At 32.9% G+C, this 22,972-nt stretch overlaps 2 protein-coding genes across 2 annotated transcripts in view; one reads left to right on the forward strand and one right to left on the reverse strand.

Annotated features, from left to right (window-relative positions):
• LOC119833635 (DNA repair protein complementing XP-C cells homolog) overlaps positions 1-5,587 on the reverse strand; it is a 9,066-nt gene extending 3,479 nt beyond the window's left edge. The window contains exons 1-6 of the mRNA XM_038357730.1: positions 5,002-5,587; positions 4,505-4,623; positions 3,544-3,811; positions 1,333-2,850; positions 669-943; positions 221-462 (exon numbers count right to left, since the gene is read on the reverse strand). Of these exons, the coding sequence (XP_038213658.1) occupies positions 221-462; positions 669-943; positions 1,333-2,850; positions 3,544-3,811; positions 4,505-4,623; positions 5,002-5,383 (2,804 nt within the window). The 5' untranslated portion in view covers positions 5,384-5,587. The remainder of the gene's footprint in view (positions 1-220; positions 463-668; positions 944-1,332; positions 2,851-3,543; positions 3,812-4,504; positions 4,624-5,001) is intronic.
• Positions 5,588-18,743: 13,156 nt separating this feature from the next.
• Positions 18,744-22,972, forward strand: part of LOC119833233 (LIM domain only protein 3-like) — a 30,112-nt gene continuing 25,883 nt past the window's right edge. Inside the window, exon 1 of the mRNA XM_038357159.1 lies at positions 18,744-19,068. The gene's annotated coding sequence lies outside the window, so the exon portion shown is untranslated. The remainder of the gene's footprint in view (positions 19,069-22,972) is intronic.

Here is a 22,972-nt window from a genome sequence, read left to right on the forward strand (position 1 = left end):
AAAAAACTTTTTCAAATTTTAGAACTGTACCAAATCAAGAGAGAACGTGTTGTCACTTGCAAATAAAGATTGTAACTGTACATTGAATAACGAAGATTATGAATTTTTTATCAGTAGTGATGATATCTTGCACAAAAAAATTGTATACAATGGAAAATTTATTATACAAAAATGTATTTGTTGTCTTTGTTACTACCTATTAATGTAAAAAAATACATACTCTGCAATACTCTTCGGTAACGGTGCTTCTAGCTGCATTCTATCTAATCTCTCATCTTCTTCCTTGTCCCGAGCAGTCTTTGGCCCAAGCCATGGTTTAATGGCAGTATTCCACCACTCTGCATCGACGCGTTGTTTACGTGTCACCGTGTTCCATTGCGGTACATATCTTCGCGTTAAATCTTTCAGATAATTATTATTGTCCCAACCAATAACGTAGTTTACTGGGTGTGTGGCTTTGCTCTGCAATTTTAACTCTTATGAAGGTTTTAGCGATAGTCCAAAATGTTAACAAACACAGTCATCAAGAGACTTCAATAATTATGTATTAAACAATTTATCCTATAACATTTAACAAAAAGTTGCAATGTAACTCTAGCAAATGCAAGAAAACTCTTATATCATGTTTAATGATCCAATACTTTATCAGGCACATTTTGAGTACTTACATAAATTTCATTGACACAATGCACTTTGCCTCTTACAACATCAACCGCCACCCACTCTTCCAACTCTTCTACAAATACTTCACACCAGACATCTATACGGTCTGCAGGTAAATCTTCATCGGTAGAAATAATACGACGATCAATTTTACGACTGCTCCCTGGTTTCGGGCTGATTTTGGTTGGCTTGAAATCTTCATCACTTTCACACTCTTTTCTATTTGGTGACGCAACTGGAAGATAGTCACTGTCTTCATCCGATTCCTGCTTTATTTTTCCTGAAATAATCATAAAAAATTTTCGAAAGACTGTCCAATTAGTTAGAACAGTTTTCATATTTAATAAAGATAATTTGATGGATTACACAAACATTAATTACATAAAGTGATTTATTTATGTTCTAAATGTAATTTTGTATTTTTATTGTATTTTTAAGACACTAAAAAACATTATTCTTCATCTCCAATTAAGCTGAATGAAGACAGATGAATATATAGAATACTAATTATTAATATATAATCATACATATAGCCAATATACAAATAAATATCTACCAAAATCACTTCTACTATCGTTTTTTTGAACTAAAATTTGAAAAGCTCAATCCATATGAATTCAACCACTGATTTAAAAATGAATGATAAATTATGTAAAGATAAAACAGCACCTTTAACTTTTCCATTTTTTGATTCTTCCTTTACTGCTCTGACTCTACTCTTGATGATATTGACCAAATCTTTGGTAACATCATTTTTAGGGTTTGGTTTTTCTTGTTTGATATCTCTATGGCTAACCCTTTTACTATCTTCTAACAATTCTTGGGATTTTTTATTTCTGCTTATAACAGTTTTTGCCTGTTCTCTGGGCAAATCAGTTTCACTGAAATATTTACTTTTGATTGCAGATCCTGGAGCACTTTTTGTTCTTGTTTTGATTTTGTTTATCTCATTTTTAGTGGTAGGTGGATCTGATGTTTTATTTCTTTTTCTCTTTTGTGACAACTGTTCTTTTACTGTTGTGTCATTATTTTCAAAGTATTTGCTTGATACACTTTCATTTTTTTCATTTGTTACAACAATTTTAGGAGGCTCTACAGAATTATTGTTTTCTATTGATATGGGCGTTTTATTAGTGTTCTTGGTTGTTTGTCTAAGTCTTTTGTTGCAAACACTTTGTTCAGTATGTTCACAATCCTGTTTTTGCCGATTAAGGGACAAAGACTTTCTTGGTTTTAAAGTATTGCTACTGGCACTAGTATGTGCTTCTGGCTTTTTTTCTTTTAATCTTGCACTAGCTCTTTGTTCTGTGCTCTGATGGGTGTCAATAGCATTGGAATCAAAATTATTTGTATTTTTTATATTCGTTCTCCTGGATCTTTTTGGGGGTGACACATCCTTATTTTCTGACTTATCCTCAATAGCATGTTTTGTACTATTTTTTGTTCTTCTTGTCCTACTTGATAATAAATCATCATTACCATCCAGTTGCATAATATCCTCCATTTCAATATTACTGTCACTACTATCATAGGTACCATCTAATTGAGACATATTTTTCTTCACTGTTTTCTTAGACTTTACAGCTTTATTTTGTGGCCCTTTTCCTTTTTCTTTGGTCTCTGGTGCATCTTTATTTTTTAATGACAATGAGCATAATTCAGAATTGGGAGGCCTAATAGGCATTGTAACAAAATTGAATATAACACGACACTGTAACCCAAGTGACCTCAACATGGAAACAAAAACATAAACTATATATTTTTTTGTTGTAAATACTCTCTTCTTAATTTGCTCTAGTAAAATATTGATTAATGCTGGGGCTTTTGGGCGGAATTTGTTTTCATGCTTGTCTTGTTTTAATGTGACCTTATCATGATACCATGATGTTATTTGCTCTACATATTTCATATCCACTCTTTCACCAGGATAACATTCCTTAGATGGTACCATAGATAAAGCAGATGCCAACATTGATTGATCATTTAATACTTTGCTAACATAATTTCCATGTCCAAGCCAGCATAATACATGTACCTTATGCATAAAAACTTGTTGTTCTTTTTTTACTCGATTTATTTTTCTTTTCATCATCATTTCTACATCAACCTTTTTTGACTTTCTACATACTAAATCTGGTATATCTACTATGAGTTGTAAGCCTTGCTGTGGTATGGTAGACTTATTTTCTGAAAATATAGATTTTTTCATTTTTTATTAGTTAAATAAAACGCATAAATAAATTATCCTAACATATGACATACTTTAATTAATATATTACCTAAACATACTTTAACCAATAATAATGACCAAACATGTCATAACACAATTATTTTCTGCAAAGAAGGAGAGGCAGGTATTCTAGAGATGATTAAATGGGACATAATGACAAATATCTTATCAAACACAAAACTGATCACATTAATTACTTGAAAACCCATTTAGCAACAAAACCAAAGAAAAGACTTGATTTGAGCATCTCTTTTGATTTTGGAAATGTTTTTTGAATACAAATCTTATAACATTTCCTAAACTAATTCTGTTATTTTTTACAGATTATAATCTGATTAATTTTGATCAGAGATTGTTATTATACATGACTTTTTTGGATTGAAAGGTAAATTGGATATCTGGGTAAATGATCTTAGAAGTAATAAATAGATTCAAACAACCCAAAAATGAAGATATTCATTTTTAATTGATTCTTGTATCTATATAAATAAATCGCAAGTGTTGCTAAGCATAAAACTCAAGAATTATTTGACCAATTCAGCAAGTTTTTTATAAGTTTTGGTCAAGGAAGGATCTTATGAAGAGATAAACATACCATGAGTGAAATCAAAGCGGACAGCTAGTTATGTATAAAAAAATCTTCTATTTACCTTTTACTTCTTCCCAATCCTCCATTTCTGACTCACTGTCATCTAACATTTTCTTTGATTTTTTTTTAGATTTTGCAGCCTTTTCTGGCAAAACTTCCTCTCCAAGGGCCAGAAGATCCTTAACATTTGATTCATTTTTGTCCTGTTTCATAGAATAATTTTCAATTGACACTTTAGCTTCCTCAATTTTATTTTTGTGTTGCTCCAATTCTAAAAATGTCTTTTTTGCAATATCTTCACTTTCTTGCTTTTCATTATTAGACCACACCTGAAATAGTTAAAATATAATTCATCAAGTAAGAAAAAAGGGAGTTTTTGTTTTAAGCAAAAATGCTGAAACTCAACAACTTGACACAGCTTCTAACTGAATAATTAAATACTAACTATACAGGCAACATAGCAGATGGTAGTGGTTTCCCACAATACTCTGGGATACCACTAATATGTGGTTTAAACAGAAACTATTTCATTTGATTATTAATCTACATCTATAATTATTGCTCATTTAATATACTTGTTATTTATATTTATATTATATCACCCCAAGCTTAAACTCATGCATAAATAATGGGCAATCAGAGTTATTCATTGAACATTAAAGATTTTTGTAATACTTATGTATCTGCTTATTTGAAAAGCTTAAATGTAATTTTCTGCTCCAGGCTTGCAAATAAACAAAATCCAAAAGATTCAACCTTCTTTGCACATACTGCTTATTCATATGAAATCTGCTAGAGTAATTAATCCTACTAATATTATAAAAGCGAAAGTTTGTAAGGATGTGTGTTTGTTGCTCTTTGACACAAAAATTACTGAACCGATTGCAATGAAATTTGGTATGTAGACAGCTGGACAACTGGAATAACATATAGGCAACTTTTTATCCGGATATTCCTACGGAATACGGACTTACGCAGGTGAAACTGCAGGGCGCAGCAAGTTACAAATAAATTGTACTTACATCTTTGTATTCTATATTTGCATTCTTGTCATCATCTGAATCTTCATTTCTTTTGGTAAATATTGTTTTAGGAATGTTCTTTTGCAGATGTTTTTTAGGTTCATCTTCATCGCTGCTATCTGAAATACATAATAATATTCTTAAATTACTATTATTTGGAAAGTAAAATGTACTCAAATCTAGATATTGATGCTGAACTTATTTGTTGTCAGAATTATAGTTTTTCAGAACGGTTGAAGTTTAAACCAGTAAAATGAAAAATATTAAATATTAAAATTCTACCACTGAAAAGTAGGAAAGCAGGTTAAAATGGTCATTTTATGTCACATTTTCACAGTTTTCATTTGGAGCCAAATAACATAATACCATCATAATGTGTAATGTATAATAAATTACTTATATTTTATAATACAAAGGAATGATTGCATCATTACAAAAATGATTAGATTTTTTTGAAAATTACACTACCACCCCCACATAAACATTAAAATGCATACCACTTTCAGAGAGATTTAGAACTGAAGGTAGCAGCTTATCAGCATCTGTTAAATCTTTTACCGTAAATGCTGGAATATCACCGATATCAATATCAGTGTTATTTTCAGTTTGTTTTTGAATTGCATTGAGGAGCGATTTTGTAAACTTAGGTTTATTGGGTTTTCTGAACATCTTTTTTGAACATGATTTTGTTCTTTTCTTATTATTTTTAATTTCTTCATCGGATTCTGAAGCATTATGGCAGTCTTCTTCTTCTTCCGAGCTTGAATGTTCAGAAATGATTGCTTCGGAACCAGAGTCACTAAAATCTCCCGCGACTGCGTCGCTATCATCTTCGTCTTTATATACAGTTTTTATAACTTTTTTCCTAGTTGAAGGCATTTCAACAATGGTGTTTTAAGTTAAATATAATCTTTATCTAAGAAGGTTTTCTATTTTTCAGTAGTGATAAAATTTAAAAATTAAAGCAAAGGCATGTTGCGACTTGTGAAATATTGAACAATTTGAGCCTCATCCAATAATATTCAATCATGCCAGATTTGTAATAATAAAGCTTCCTATACAAAATCTGATTGGAGTAATAGCACGATAACATTTAAATACTTTTGACATAAGTCAATAGTGTTACCACATACGAATAAAAACAGAAGAATCCAATTCTTATTCGTAGGCTAACACAGATCAGTACGAAATATAGGGTATTACCACAGAGTAAGTATTAAACTACGTAAGTGTTTTTAGTCATTTTACACTTAGCAGCTATAATAAAATATGACATTTCGTTTTGTGTATAAAAATGTATTTAATTTTTTCCGCAATCAGTGAAAATGGTACATGTCGCCAACTGTTAGATTTTAGTCTAACTTGTCAAATGTAATTTTTTTATCTGTAGCATGTGCTTGCAATTTAACGCATTATCTTTCTTCGCGGAGCATCTATGGGTCTATGGTATATTTTTTATGTAATAGTGGGCAACTGGTTCATCTGATGATCACTAATCTACTAAACACAATGGCATGCCACAATTTCACGCTGATCTTCTATGGGGCTGGAGTACCCCATGCGAGCTGACCCAATTCGTGCCGAAGCGTGCTCGACTTCTACCCTCAAATATTAGTATCTATGTCGTTTTTAAATAAAGCTTACCTAATCCATCCTATCAAAAGCCCATTTCTTAATTCACTGGTCTCACATGGATAGATTCTATTTTAACGAAATATGATGCATTAAATTATAAGTAGCATGTTTCGAAACAAATTTTGAAGATGACAATCTCGCATGGATAATAGGTATTTTTTTTCTTCATTTTTATGGTAGAGCAAGCGAAGGAGTTGCTACTGTCGGGTTAGGGCTCGAGATGAGAAGCCTGAGCCTTGTACAGCTGAAGTCGATGTGTCAGCTTGAAGTTCTATCTCGGATCTACCGAGTCCACCAATTTTCTAAGAAGCATACAGTACAGTAGTTTTTGCTTGTAAGATTAACAAACACACACATACACATACATCCATCCTCACAAACTTTCGCTTTTAAACTATTAGTAGGAGAGGATTAGGACGTTTGTTATCTTCTAAATACACTTAAATAAATAATTAAAAAAAACTCATACACGGGGAATTAAAAAAGGTTAAATACTAAGCATCCTTGTCGTGGAATGTACCAATATTATCCTACTGCAAAAAAAATTTAACAGATTGCGATTGCGGTTTTCCTAATTTATTTAAATTTTCATTTTACTATTCAGGGGTTTTGTTTTGGTGTCGACTCCGATTATTAAGCGAAATATACGATAAATCTTGAAATATATTATTATTTGTCAAAAATATATAATACTAGCTGCGCCCCGCGGTTTCACGTAAGTTCCTATCCCGTAGGAATATTAGGATAAAAAATTATGTGCTTGTAGCTTGCGTTTACGTGTTATTCCAGTTGTTCAGCTATCTACGTACCAAATTTCATTGCAATCGGTTTAGTAGTCTTTGCGTGAAAGAGTAACAAACATACACATACACATACATCCATCATTACAAACTTTGGCATTTATATTATTAAGTACGATAGGATAGGATTGTTTGTCGTAAGATAGCAATACTTTAGTAAAAAGTGAAAAAGTAATAAATAGTTAAGAGCTTTAAATACCACCCGCCGCCATTGCCATTGTGGTCGTATGACGATATTAATAATAAAATAATAAAAAAAAAAAAATTTAATATTATTGAGGATATTATTTTTGTCATAAAAATACTATTGTAGAATTATTTGCCAGTAAATAACATGAATTAAATATCTGGCTTATGACTGTCACACTAATGCTCCCATTACTGTGACCACACATAGGTGTTACACACCTATGTGTGCAGATAACACACAATTTTACTATTGAAGTGGTCTCTAGCTTACTTACAGTATTAATAAAGTAATATAATATTTGTGCATACAGTTTCTATTTGAAGGCAGAAACTTTAGGATGTAAGTTTACTTTTTTTGTATGTAAGTAAATAAAAAATATTTAATTTTCACTAATGGAAAACTGTTTTGTGCTTGTTTGAAGAATAGTAAATTGTCTGAATCAATTCCGTTAAGTGCTTTTCAACGGAGCTTTATAGCTTGTATATCTTGCAATGTTGAGTGGATGAATAGATAGTAGGTGGTACCTACCTACAGGTCGGAAGTAGTAATTCTTCTTAATATTGTAAATGAATATAATCACATTTCATAATGGAGTGGAGTGGAGAGACAAAGGAAAATCTAGACAGTACTGGGGATTTCCGCGTTTAGTTCCTGTTCTCGTGATATTTCCCGGGTAAAAACTCTCATATTGCCTCATGTATGAAACCGCCATAATTCAAATCGGTTAAGAGGTTCAGATGTAAAGAGACAGACAGAGTTACTTTCGCTATCAAGTGATTAGGAGGAATTATAAATAAAATATAAAATTATGTATTTTTATTGTTCATACAAGTAAATAATTTCGTTGAATATGGAAGTGGTTTTTTTTATTCCAAATATACCAAAGTATTGACAAAATTGGTATTTTTGCAATCAACACTGGCAAGTTCGCAGTCCTAATATAATTCTAATATAGGAGCACTGTAGGTCGCTTTTCAAACTGTTCTGAAAGTAGTATCCAACATAAAGCATAAACTAACATAAATAACTTCAATTGTTTGCTGCCTTATTGTTAACTTTAATTACATTTTGAATTAATTTTGTAATTAAAACGGAAGCTAGAGCGCGGCGCGTGAAGTTTAAGTGGCTGGAAACGGATCGACCCCGCTCTGGGGTGAGGTGGGGTAGAGAAGGCTTTTAGATGCAATCTCTTAGTGGATTAATTAATTCTGAGGTGCCAGTTATCTCCTGTTATCATTTATTAAAGTTCTGTAAGGATGTATGAATATCTGCGGGAGCATACTCTGTAGATATCAAGGCTGTATTGCGTATTGTGGAGTTATTGATATGTCGTTAAATGTTACATGAAATGCGCGAGCCCCACCTGGTGTGATGAAAATAACGAATTCAGAATGCTTCAAAACAACACTCTGTTGGTGCTACATTATGCATGAAGCACTCCATTTGCTGATCCGCTCAGGAGTCCTGCTCGCGGCCCGTTAAGCGCCTACATTACTTACATTTTCGTATTGATTTTCAACAGTAATTTATTGGAAAAACGCACAGCAGTTATAAAACAAACAGATTCAAAACTAAATTGCGTTTTCTATTTGCCTTTTTCGTGTTAAGTAAATACGAATTACTGATATTTGTAATAGCCTAATATTTAATGTTCTGCAACATCTTTACTTTTGTAATAAGTAGGACCTAAGTAACACTTTTTGCTCTCCTACGTTTTACCACTAAAATTACCCGATTATTAGATTACATTTGTGGTAATGGACACTGTACTGATTTCAAATATATAAGATAATAGGAGTTAGAAATGTAATATTTTTGCGAAGGCATTTACTTAATGGTTAGCAGACAAATGTTTACGTTGAGGGCAACAGTCAAAAATCGCTAAAGGAGTCCCATTATTTGACGTCATTATTATGTGTTATTTCATTACCCAAAATAAAATGTTATCAACTCAATGCAGATAAAAGTATTTCTGTCAACCCTACGTAAGAAGAGTAGGATACATTACGGGAGTGGAAAAGTTAAAAAGCTTAAATGTATCTCAGCATGGCTAAAAGTGTCTGACAAAAGTTCGAGTTCAATTTTAAAAAGCTCCATTACAAAACATCGAGATTCGCTTCCGCCACACCGACGTCGCTAACATACCTAACGTTTTAACGGTGTGATCTGAATTAGGCCCGGACTTTATATTTTCTCGTTAAAACCACATTTCGTAAGCAACCGGTGATTATATTATGAAGGCATAAATGTTCAAAGTTTTATATTTAGTTGTAATTTAAATTATGATTTCGAATTCAGGCTTATTATTATTATTATAATAGTTATATATTGTCTTGTACCCTATTGTACCCGAGGTTGTCTGTAAGAAATCGCTCTAAGCGATAAGACCGCCCATTATACTTAGACGTAAGCTTTTAACTATTTGTCTCTTTTCTTTTTCTCGACTGTTAAATAAGTGCAATAAAAAATAAATAAATAAAATTCAGGTTAATTGTATTTTGTATGTTATATAAAATTTGTTTCTTATAGCAGTTTCTTATTTAAGAAAAAAATGCTTAAGTAATGAGAAGTTGTTCCTATGAACAAAATTACGTATTTTTTGATATAAGAGAACTTCGGTTGATTTTAGATGTTTGATAGTGGCAACTTCACAAAGCGAGCGCATGTGGTAAATACTCGTATCACCAACTATCTTATAATTTTAAATAGGAAAACTACATCTAAAGATCGAACCAATGATACAATCATTATTCCGACCGCTGCAAAAAGTGCCGTGTAGGATTTATAATTTTGAATTACATCATTATGACTCAACAACATGAACACGATATCTACAAGTATTTGATCGGTATTGTTTGCTTGTTGTTTTAATTCAATCACTATTGCCAATTAAGTTCTCTCTCCCTATTCATAATAAAATTAAACAATCACAACACTACCATATTCTAATTGCATCCAACTACTATAGTGCTAAGATTTGAGTGATTTAAATCGGGCAACCATTCGCCCCAGCGAGAACCTCAGCCACCGTGTGGGACGCTAAACTTGAATTCGTTATGTGAATTCATATATTTACTGCGAACAAAGTGTTTTAATACAAGTATTATAAACTATATGTATGTTCTACTTACTACTCACTATGACAGGCAAAATTAAAATAATATTAATTTAGTTTGTCAATTTCTATATTTGAATATTAATCAAGCTGCGGATTCAACTGTTTAGTGACTGAGTGTCAAAGGAATTTCGAGGAAAGTAGCGTATATTACTCTTCAGCCCCCCAAATATCTCGGGATACAGAAATCATATCGTAATATCCCTCCGTTAGCACGTGAAAATTACTTAATTATTTTTTTTTCAATTATTCCAATAGCCTCGATAAAAAACGACTGACTGCAAGCAGTGTCCCGTTATCTTTTAACTATAATTGCGCGTAAATATTAACTGGTTACCAGTGTCCAAAGTTGTTGGTTTATTATATGAAAACAAAGCAACTATCGAAACATGTCGAACGGTGTATATTAGCGTTAGCACAAGCACCTTCACATAGAGCAAAGTAAGTTGAATTTGAGAAGAGTTGTAAGGCTTTGGCTCCGAGATAGTGCTTTTAGGCCCTAACCCCGGGGGTGATGCAGTGGGTCCGTGGAGCTTCTTAAAATGTTTTCACTTATGTATATGTGGGAATACATTACCCTGCCTCCGGGTTACTTGAGGAGCGTACACTTATTTTTAACATAAAATTGAAGTGACATAAAGCTTTCAGTTTAGACTGGATCTCTTGTGTATTCAATTACGTTTTCTTCGAATCTGAAACAACCTTAATTTATAAATTTTTATTTATGTACCATTTTATATACGCTTAAATGTATTTTCTAGGTTACCTCTACCATACTGTTTAATATTCGTTGTTTACATTATCATCACTCGCGCGTCTTAATGAAGCAGCTTTTTGCTTGAATGATTTTTTGAAAACACGAATGAATACCAAAAGTTCAAAACATAATTATTTGACTAATACAAATCTTCAAGTGAAAAAATGTTTTCATAGTAAGTGTATCAATTATAAAAATATTCTTAATATAACCTCCTATTAAAAATAATACATTATAATATTTTTCTCATATTATCTGAATATTTAATTTGCTAACCCGAAAGCGCATTAAAACGTTTTATTTAACATGCAATTATTCATATAAAGTTCCATTATATTCGTTACAATAATCACTTAGCTTAATTACTGGCTTTAATTACCGTCGATCTCGCCGGTTCAAATTACGTACTCTAAAACGCATTAGCCCCTGACAGCTGGAGATTATCCGTCTAAGCGCCGACGGGCCGGCCGCGCTCTGCGGGACCATTGCTATAATGAAATTTAATGAGCCTTAATCACCAAAGACTTAATGAAGAGACTCCAGAGATAAGTGCCCATACCCATCTATGAGCGACAAAAAACAAATAAAGCACGATGCTAAAGTAACTCCATTCACTTTTGGAATCGTAAAGCATTTCGTATGTGAGCATCTAATAGGATTACGGTGCTAAAAGGTTTGGTTATTCTAATGCGTTCAAATGTAGAAACCGCACCTTACCATTTATTAACATATACGTTTTAAAAGCAAAGATCTTATGTTGCGTATGCATCGGTAGCATCAACCATATGTCATATAAAAGCTGACAAGCTTTCATAAAATATTTTGTAAATAAGTATAATCTAATTCACGACCAGTTGAAGTAATTGGCAAAATCGTACGTTCTATATTAAATGCAGTCTTAGGAATAACAATAGCATGTAGTGGGTATCTTGTTAACTGATTAGAGGCAGCCGAGTGGTGTCATCTCAGAACGTTCCAATTACCGGCAACGGGCGAGGACGGGTGCGGGGACACAAGGGGGTGCGAATGATCCATTTCGAAAACTAATTTAGAGTTGGCAACTAAACAAAGAGCACTTCTCGCAGATAATAATTAACGCTTGCGGTAAAGTTCCACTAAGTCTGTACTGGCTAAACCTCACCACGCCATCGAAAGAGTTAATTAAATATTTTTTCCGGTTCGTGACTATTAAATAGACAATGACTTACTGCATCAATATTAATTATTTGAAATTATTGATAATTTAAGATAACCTTCAGGTTTTAATAAAACATTTCGAACGCGATGTCGTTTTAATTCAAGCCAAGTCATTAATGTAACTAGAACCCAAATATAAAACAAATCCTTCAAAAATATTTGTTTATATGCAAAATAACACAAAAACGACGCATATCCACTAATCAAATAATCATTTTATATTATTTTACATTTTATATCATTTTACATTGTCCTAAAAAGCTACGAATCATTTTAATGTTGAATCAGGCACTTTTTCTCAATACGCAAGAGAGTAGAGGCACGTGAAGGGATCGCGTTATGTTAAAGTGAATGTCTCTGTCTTTGAGTGTTTGCGTTACCGCGCGGCCCTTGTCCAGATAAAAGCTTCTCCATTGCACGAAAAAGCACTCACTCCAAATATTGATTTGTTACTTCGCCGCTACTAAAACGGGATACATAATATGCTGGTTTGTTGCTTTTCACCAAACCTTACGCGGGTGGTGGTTAAGTTTGCAACTAACATTTTTATGGAATTGTTATTCCTTTTAGCTGTTTCATGATATGATGATACTTATCGTTTTTATTGTGTAGTGCTTTATATTCTAAATGTTATTATGGCTGATAATCTTTTTAAATTTTATTAGTTTATTCTATACTCTTGTATTCTTTTCCAGATAATATTGAGTAGTAAAGAAAGATCAGATAACCCTTTTTTACGTTTAGCGGATATATTATATAGTTATAGGGTTTAATATAAACACTCCAAAATGTATTTACATTAAACAAATTATATTAAATAGCCTCTTGTCTAATTGAATTTAAAGATTTTATCAAAATACTGAGTTATCTGTGTATCTTATCAAAAAGTAACAGCAGTGTCGGGCGCGGCGGGCCGGCTAACTTAAATCCTAATTAACTACTTGATTAGAAACGAAATAAAACCTCGTAATCTTAATTGGTATTTTTAATCAAACTTGAACGGTGCCAGACAAAGTCGATCTATTATTAACGAGAATATACTCTAAAAGAAAAGGCTACTAAAAAGTATATTAAACTGCAAATACAAATACAGTCTATATAAGTACTTTGTAGTTTTAACTATTATAGATATAGGATATGTTACATATTTTTTATTTTAGAGTGTATTAAAATAGGGTTTTGACAATGTTGTTACGAGAAAAAAAAATCAAGAATAAATGGGCAGTAAAGAGAAAAGTGAAAGCATCGTAAGTTTATATTACCTATACAACAATTATATGTTAATTATTTATCACTGATAAATGCAAGCGGGTACACCATTTTGTAGTTGATTCAATATTTTTTTTTATCGGACTTGTCATTAAATATAAATATGACACTTACATCAATTAAAAGTGTTATGCTCTTAATGTTGAGTTGCGCTAATGATTTCTCGTCGGTTCAAACACGTTGAGAATTTTCTTATTAAAAGAAGAATTAAGGGATTTCTTTATTAATACTACGGAGCACTAATTGCAGGGTAGGTAACCTTCATTTAGTCGTGACGCCCCCGCTGGAGGCCGGCCAGGGCCGTATGTAGCCCCCGTAATAATGTACCAACAATGTAATTAAGAACACTCATAAATTACAGCAGAAACTTAACCACAAATATACGATCTACTTATTAAGCGATCTAACGTATACGGAGATATTTTTATGACCTAGGGGCACAGTCTGAAAAAAGGTGGAGTCACTGTTTTATTTATATAGATAAGTACTGATATATCCTCATGAACTCGGAAAAATGATTTATAATAAAAAATAATAGAGTTAATTATATATTTATTTTTATTTATTAATTATATAACAAGTTATTTATTAAGTATATGTTCGTGCTAAATATATATGATTATTTCTTAAAAATTGTTATAAGGACAGAATAGGCTATTTTATTACATAAAGAAATATTATTCATGAATTATAATCACATATAAAATACGGGCCTGGTAAGCAATTACAGTACCAATTACTTATTAACTTTCAACCGCCCTTAATGGTTTCCGTATTAAAGCAAAAGTTAAATGTTGCTCTAGATCATGCAATAATCCTGTTTACGCTTAATGAAATAACCATTTATAAATTATAGTGTTACTTATTTCGGTATGATTATTGATACGAAAAACATTTCTTTTCCTTCAAAGTCAGAACCAGTTATCAAGCTAATTAATAAAATGTCCGTTTCTTACCTTTCAAATTGAGAGTAGGTAACTGTTATCTTAATATGTAATCTGTTTACAGTTTTTGATAACCAAGGCCACTTCCTTTTACAAAAGTTAATTACATCATTTAATGTCTATTTGGATATACTTATAAGTCAAGCACGCTTTAGCACGAATTCGGGCAGCAACCATGGGAGGCACCAAGCTCCCACAGAGAATCAGCATTAAATAATTTCGAAGTTATTTTTACACTAATTGAATTATTTTTATAGTCAACATAACTACCCGCCCCGGCTGTGCACGGGTGCTAAAATACATGATATATACATATAGGTAAACCTTGCTCTTGAATTACTCTATCTATTAAAAAAACCACGACAAAATCTGGTGCGTAGTTTTTAAGATATAGCATACAGACACACAGACGGCGGAACGCGATTCTGTTTGATATTATGTAGTGATTATTAATGAAATGAATCTCACTTTTTCTTAAAAAATAAAACACATTAAACCATTACGTCAATTAACAACATATTAGTATTAAATGTAAAATAATGATTTAATTTACTTAAAATGAATTAAGGCTATACATCGAATGGTGGCGAGTTACTCGTAAGTGGCTACAATAAAGGCTTCGCTACATTAAGCTTCCGCTATTGCGCCGTTAGCGAGATAACGAGACCGAATGCCCGCACCGCACATAATTTATACCGTCCGTGCTCGTTAAAAACTTATAAAGACGCACATTGTTAGTGGACCCAATATTCGCGGCACCCCGAAGAGAGCTATCGGTGGAAATCCACACTCCTTGCAAGTATCATCTATAACCAACAATGGACTTATCGACCATCTTCAATTTTAATATAGTCAAAAACAGGACTACGAAACTATAAAACAATGAACATTCCATATGTAACTTTCCATCAAATAAACAACTTGTCCGCTTCATTAGCTATTTGCTTGATAGCTCTAGTAGGCATAATTATTTCTAGCCTAGTATTCAGGGCAACTAAATAAGGCAATATAATTTCTAAAACTCATAAAGAACGTAATGGAAAACTCGTGTGCTGATCCAATCTGCCGCGAAGCTTTTAGGCCGACTAGCTGAGTGTTTCGTTTTACACTTGGTTCATACACGAACAATTACTGACCCCGCATGCAACCCCCTCACAATAACGCTCTTTAGCATTTCATTTTTAACACCGTTTTCCATTAGAAACAGTGTTTATGCATTCATTATTTTAATGCGTCAGTTGAAACGCTCTTTTATTAAAGAGAAATTAGCTGGTACGGAAAGTAATTAGACGAGTACAAGTTATAATTTAATCATTCTAATATTACACTAATGTAATTTTAAGTCTTTACAATGTTTAATAATAATAACTAAATAGGCATTGCGAAATGTAACAAATGTTGGTCAATTAGATTATTATTATTTTTCGTTTGTGCTGACATCTAACAAACGTAGGTATATCTAGAGATATGAGATTCGTAAAGAATATCAATGAAGATGTACTGTATTTAGCTTGAGCCGGGCGTGGTCCGAACGGATCACGAAGTCGGCTATACACAAATCAACACCGATTCTCCATTTGTTAGACACGGGAATGTAATTATGGCCGGAACACTTCGCGGGGTGGGGGTTGCACCGGGCGCACGTCATTCAGGCTTTTAGTTTGCTCGACAACGATTGTTACTTTAGATTCATAATGTATTTGAGGATGTGTATGACTTTTGATTTGATATATTTTAAGGAGATATAATTTTAGTTTATAGGTCCACCGTTTAATAGACTTTATTTGCATTGCGTAAAGGTTTTTTTGATATTAATTGACGATACTTTTACAAACATTGCACCCACACTTTATTCATTTTTATTTTTTTAATTAGTGTATTTTGATTAATTAATACTTAATACATACTAATGTATAATTAACATTTATTAAGTAAGTAGTCAAAAAATATTGTTCATTTCTTTTTCGCCCTTTGAAAAAACAGATTTAAATAAGCGAAAGGGGACATAGCGTGCTCTGCGGGCCAGGAGTGTTGGAGCGGTGCCGTGACACGAGTTAAACTAAATTAATAAACTTGCACCAGTCTCTGGCTTTATTAAAAAACACTCATTAAAGCAGAGAAAAAGTAGGTAAAGTCGCCGGCGGGGACAGCGCCGCTAATTGCGCCGCCTTTATTGCTTAAATAAAGTTTTAGTGGGGGAACACAAGTTTTAATTAAAAATGTGAGAATAGTTTTTAATAAAGGACGGGCTTGGAGCGCGTATATTGCGAAACTTTAAGCGATACGCTTAGCTTACAGGAAGTCCGGTGATATTGCGTCTTGGGCTCGGACCTACGTTTGAGCTTCGCTTGCAGTCTTGGTTTACATTTTAATATATGAAATTAACACTGCGATTTCCTTCTCATATCGCGCACATGATAAATTTTTATATTGTTTCGTATTATCCCACAGTCTTATTTATGTTATGACACGTCTGATGCATCAATAAAATGACAAATGGCGTGGGCAACAGGAGAAACTAATAATGGCCGTGATTTACGTCCGCCCTTGTTATTACGACTCATGTGAAATGTAATTTCGGCATACTGCGTATAGTGTACGCACACAAGAAGCGAACGAGTGTGCAATTCGTTTAATAAAGGAGGGACACGAAGTAAATCCTTCAATTTCGCTGGCACACAGCGGCGTATTCTCGTTAACCGTGGCAATAAGTTAAACTGGCGGCCCGGTACCACGCGGCCGCCGCGCCCGCATTCGCGTTTCAGGAAATTAAAAAAGGTCTTGAGGCACTATGTCGAACCACCAGTTTCGACGTCACGTATTGTACATTAAATTCGAGACACTAATTACCCCGCATGTTACGTTGAAATGGAATAACGACTCAGTATCGCGCGCTCAATTCGCTGTTACCAACAACCGCATCGAATGCCTGTACATTTTTATGGAAAGCGATGTTTTTATTGGAATAATTTAATTTGATTTTATGACCTGCTTTTTAAAAGTATAAAATTACGATCTCGCAAAAAATTATTGATGATATGCTGAGTTCACAATTTTAGATTTATAAAATAGTTGATAACTCTACATTGCATTTATGTCTTAAGAGGATTGTAAATTGTCATTTTCTTAACAAAACCGGTTATAGTAAATTACGATCTGAATTGATACTGTTAATGTTCGGGGAATTCACTAATTATTGAGAATATGGGATTAGGAAGGACCTATTTTATTAAGAATATAATTGTTTTTCTCTTAGAAAAAAAAAACTTAACATACACGATGTAATTCATAAAATATATGTATGATGATATCAATTTTAAAAAGTAAATTTTAAGCCTATTATATTGTTTGAAAGGAAAACATCTTAAAGTGCTGTTGTATATGGCTTTAACTTTATTGCTTATGACCAACTCGTTAAGATTGATTAGCACTGCATGCAACTATATTGTGATATAACTAATTTGTTCAGTCCGACAATTTTAATCAACAGACGTAGTTTAAAGTCGGCAATAAAAGCTTAATTCAGCAATCTTCGCATGAACCGATGTAATAGCCGCAGTGTAATATCTTTCGAACAAAGAATACACACGTACCCTTCCCGACCAGACTGCACTCCCAATTAGATGTTCGATGAAACTGTAATCAGACGATGGTCGGATCCGGGACGTAATTAAACGGCGCAAGCGAAGAGTGATTTATTAATAGAAAAGCTCGAGCCATAATGAAATACTGAGCGGACAATGGCGGTGAGGGCGGCCCACCCGTGGAAATTAAATTCTCAACGACGGTGAACGAACATTCTGACGTTCGCTCGTCTTAAGAATCCTGTTGACCACCGGCTGGTTAAAAATTTACACGGATCACAGTATCGAATCCATTTCTCTAGAGGTGCGGGATGGGGGGACATATGAACCAGCGTAAATTTGTAGACGGCAAAGTAAAGAAGATTGCTTTTCCACAAGGGGTATGAAGAAAAAGGTGGAATTGAATTTACATGGATAGCAGTTTTTATTTTATATCAGGAATGTTCATATGGAAACATAAACATTACTGTTGGTTATTGGTATATTGATAAACATTAAACGAGTGTCATTATTCCACAGCTTTAGATAATAGAAAGTCAACGGTCAATAAATTATTTCGAGTATCACGTTACGGATCTGTAATAAAAGCATAATATAAAGCACTTGAAAGGCATTGTTAGTGTACTTTTCAAATTAAAGCATTAAAGTGTTTCGACCCCATCATTAGATTAGAGTGTTGTTCCATTCCACCCCGCGTTTGGTCGCCCGCCCTCACAGCCCATTCCACGCGCTCTGGGCGCCTGCATTCGCCAGTCGACGTCGACTCCGGCCGACATTCCGCCGCTAGTCGTTGATCAGTGAGCACGTGTATTTCGTTCATTTTGATCCGCAAACTTTCATCGTTCGCTCAGTTCGCTGTAAACATTTTCCACACTTTACGAAAGCATTTTTAAAATTAAGCACCTTGGGACTGTTAATATCTGCCGTGTAGAGCGTGAGCCATAAGTGACTCTATACACTATATAAAAAGTTTTGTGCATTTATATTCCGTGATTGTTTGGTGTTAAAGACATATTGGATTTTTTATTACCTTCTTACTTGTGGTTTAATAACGCAAGACAGAATTATTAAAGGTATGTATGTTCGAAATTATATGATATAATATTATTACCGTTTTATCAAATTTTACCTCAACGAAAAACCTGTTATCACATAATATTTATTATTTCAAAAGCCTCCCTTTTGTTAAAAAAACTTTCTTGATAGTTTTTGAAACTTCAAAAGTGTTTGAAACTTTTTGAAAATTTGTACAATGTAATATTCGTATAACATGTGTAAGAAATTGTATTCCAATTGCTCAATGAGGACATATTTATGGTACTTTAAAATCATGAATTAATTCATAACTACTTCACAAAAAATGTGTAATCTGATGTGTATGCCGTATGCGTCACATTTAAATTCTTGTGTAAAGAAGCTGTCACCTTGAGTGCCACTTGCTTATTTTTTGTGGCCTACCATTAAATCACATCAATATGGGAGCGCTAATAAATTGGACTCGCATAAAATAACTGTTGTTATAACTAGAGAGTAGAATACATTTTCTGTACATTGCATATTTATTTGAAAAATTCATTTACTTTGTTAATATTGCAAAATTCAAAAACATTGCTACATTTCAATTTAATGTTTAGAAGTTTTGTATAAAGTATAAATATATTGGATATTATGTTTTTCGTAATGTTTTGATTTATGTAATAAGGAATTAATTAAATTTGACCGTAAATATAATTACAAAGATAGGTATATAAAACATAAATTACTACAAACTCAACAAATGGCCAAAACTTATTAAAAATCATTTAAAGCGGGCATAAAAATTGCTATTCTCTCAATGATTGATGTTTTTTAACATACATTCCATTGCATTATATCTAATCCATACACGACTATTTCAACATTGTTTATTGCATTATAATTATCACAAACGTAAGTATTTATAATTTTCAAAAGTTTTTATTTTTCTACTTATGTTCCGTAAATACCAATCAGTTTAGATTGACATCTTTGTGGTACCAAAACACAGCAGCCCTTGTTACAAAAACAAAATAAAACTCTTCACATAGTACATGGCACTGTAGTCTGTAGGGGATTAGCGAGGTGTCGTATGCGATCCCATGTCACTGAATAATGATGCATCGCCACGTCTGCCTCTTGTTATGTTACTTATTGTACTTTAATTAAAATCAGGGTTTACTGGGTATCGTACAGGTGCATACGAGAATAATTTTAATGAGAACAGAATACAGCAAAAGCCGACCGGGATGCACATAACATTGGACATATAATTGCTCACGCGCAGAAAGGTCACTCAAATAATTTTAATTCGTTATATTTTTGCAATAACATTCTGTACGAATGTAATGTATAAAAAGTAGAAATTGAAAACAAGTCCGTAAATCATAATTGTAGTATATGACAAAACCATAAAAATTAACATGCTTGAAATATATAAATGTCATACAGGTAACAATGATCAGATTTATCAATTTAATGTTATTACGTCATTAAGCAACGACATAATGATACCTTCCAATTAACCAGTACGATGGTTACTTTTTAAATTAATTGACAGCGCATTAATTAAAGGTAGTCCCATATTGAGTATCACGTTTAATCGAGGTCTCAAAGTAATTTGGATTATATTTAAAGGTTACAGTATATAAACGTAAACTAATAATTTGTCTTTATTGTTAATATAGCGCTGGATACATTGGAAGTAGAATAGTTCGACGAAAACGAGTTTGTTTTGTTTACTTTTCAATGTTAAATCGTATCATTTTTATATAAAAATTTAAATAAATCAAATAAAACAGCATATTACTGGTCTTAAAAGTAACAAAGGTTAACATGTAACTGAGTGTAATTGGCTTCATTAAATAAGCTTCAAATATAATTGAAAGTAGACTGTTTCTATACAATAGAGGATAAGGTAATTACAAGATCCAATTTAGAATTGCCAACTCTACACTTTGCTGTTAGTTTGAAACAAAAGCTTAATTAATTAAGTCGAGAACAATTAAGTTCAGTGCCGTAATATTCTCAGCAATTACGTGGAATTCGATGTATTTTGTAGTCGTCGGTAATTGCCGACGAGTCTCGAATCAGATTGTATCCGACACTAATACAGCACACATCCATTAATTAAACAGTGAACGCAAACAACGGGCTAATTGGAAAATGTAATAATTAATTAAGAAGCCTGATACAGAAGTCGATTAATGTTTATCTCATGTAATAAATATATTCTTGAGTAATCATAAACAATTCTTGCATACAATATGGAAAATAATTTATATGCTAATTAAAGATGCGCAAAATTATTACATAACTTTGCATATATAAGAGTTATTGATTACAAGAATTTTATGATATCTGATTACAGTTTTTTTTGTTGCCGACGCAGTCGTCATTGGTACATTTAATCTGTGGTAGATTATATATGCAGTTACATTTTAATTTCAAATTTTATGTTTTATTTATTGATTTAGGCTCATAATCAGTTGTACATCGATACATAAACATAAAATAATACACAAAAGTATGTCATAACGGACAACCGATAAAGCACTTCACGCACTGTACAAAATTATTACATTCAGAATTCGCAGTATTACTATTTCAATTCATTTCATTTTAACAATAATTAATTCAATAAATTACAATTGATAATAGCATTAATAAGACCGTATATATATTCAAATAAAAACTGGCAACTAAGTGGCCACCACCGCCCATGAACATTTGCAGAGGTATTGAACTGCAAACTGTGCGGCGAATGCCCCAGAGTGTCTATGTTTTTATATTTTATTTTCCATTGATTACGCAGGCGAAGCCGAGGGCGGGACGCTAGTAGGTTAGAAATATATAAAAATAATTATGCCCCGGCTAACGACATCTGCATTTTTTATCCTTGGAAATTATGAATAAATATTTCTTAGTGATTAAGAATATCCCACTCCATTAGATGACTAAAATTATGGATAAGTGCAGTAGTTAAAATACAATGTTTTGGCCTTTAAGGTTCACTTAAATTTATCTTAAATACTTTAAAGACAGACATTTCTATTTTTTATTTTATCGATGCATAAAAGATATACATAATGATAATTGAGATACGTTTGAAAGTTAGAAATGGGTGAGTACTTCTCATTTCATTGAGTTTTATGCATTATGAGGTCAAGGTTAGCGGATTCATGTAGCGTTCATTAGTCTTATACTGCTAATACCGCGAACCCAATTTCAAATCGATCGAAAAATTATTTTACCTGGTACTTTAGTGTAGAGTTAAAACCATTTTTAGTATGTTATACTGACGACCTGCATTTGTTATATACATAAATCTGTGTTTTAAGTTTAAATTATTATTTCAAAGTAATTGATTGTCGTTTATAAGAATGAAGTCGCCAAGGGCATATTGATAAAAGGAATATAGGTGAGCCGTACCTATATACAGCGTGATAAATCAGAGGTGTGATGTCAGTGGGAGTCGGGAAGGCGCATATAACGAGTCGCAATGCCGGCGATACTCCCAATGTGCGCCCAATTATGGCGAATGTCGTCCGCGGCCCGCGCAGGATGCCCTCAGAGGAACCTGGACACTCCGCTCGATCAAGCTCGTTACTCTGCCGCTCGTTAAGAATTGTTTGTTCGTCTATGTAAAATGTGTTTATTTGCACGTACGCTCCCGGCTAAAAAATATATGAAAAGACCCTTTTAAGACTTTTAATGATTTCCCGGCAAAGGGAAATTGGGTTAGTTATTTTCCCCGGGGTTGCCCCTCGTTAAGTTTTAATGGGGTAGCTAGCTACGACGTAATCAAACGTGCTTATTTAAGTTAACGACGTTTACAGGTTTGTGTACTTTGTTGTCAATAGAAGTTATGTCTTTGTCGTTTCTAACTAGATACTTCATTAAAAACGAAGATAGAACACTCCGAATATAAAATATGGGATATCTAGCTAGAACCTGCGGCTT

Source organism: Zerene cesonia, chromosome 17, assembly GCF_012273895.1.
Source record: "Zerene cesonia ecotype Mississippi chromosome 17, Zerene_cesonia_1.1, whole genome shotgun sequence".
NCBI classification, from domain to species: domain Eukaryota; kingdom Metazoa; phylum Arthropoda; class Insecta; order Lepidoptera; family Pieridae; genus Zerene; species Zerene cesonia.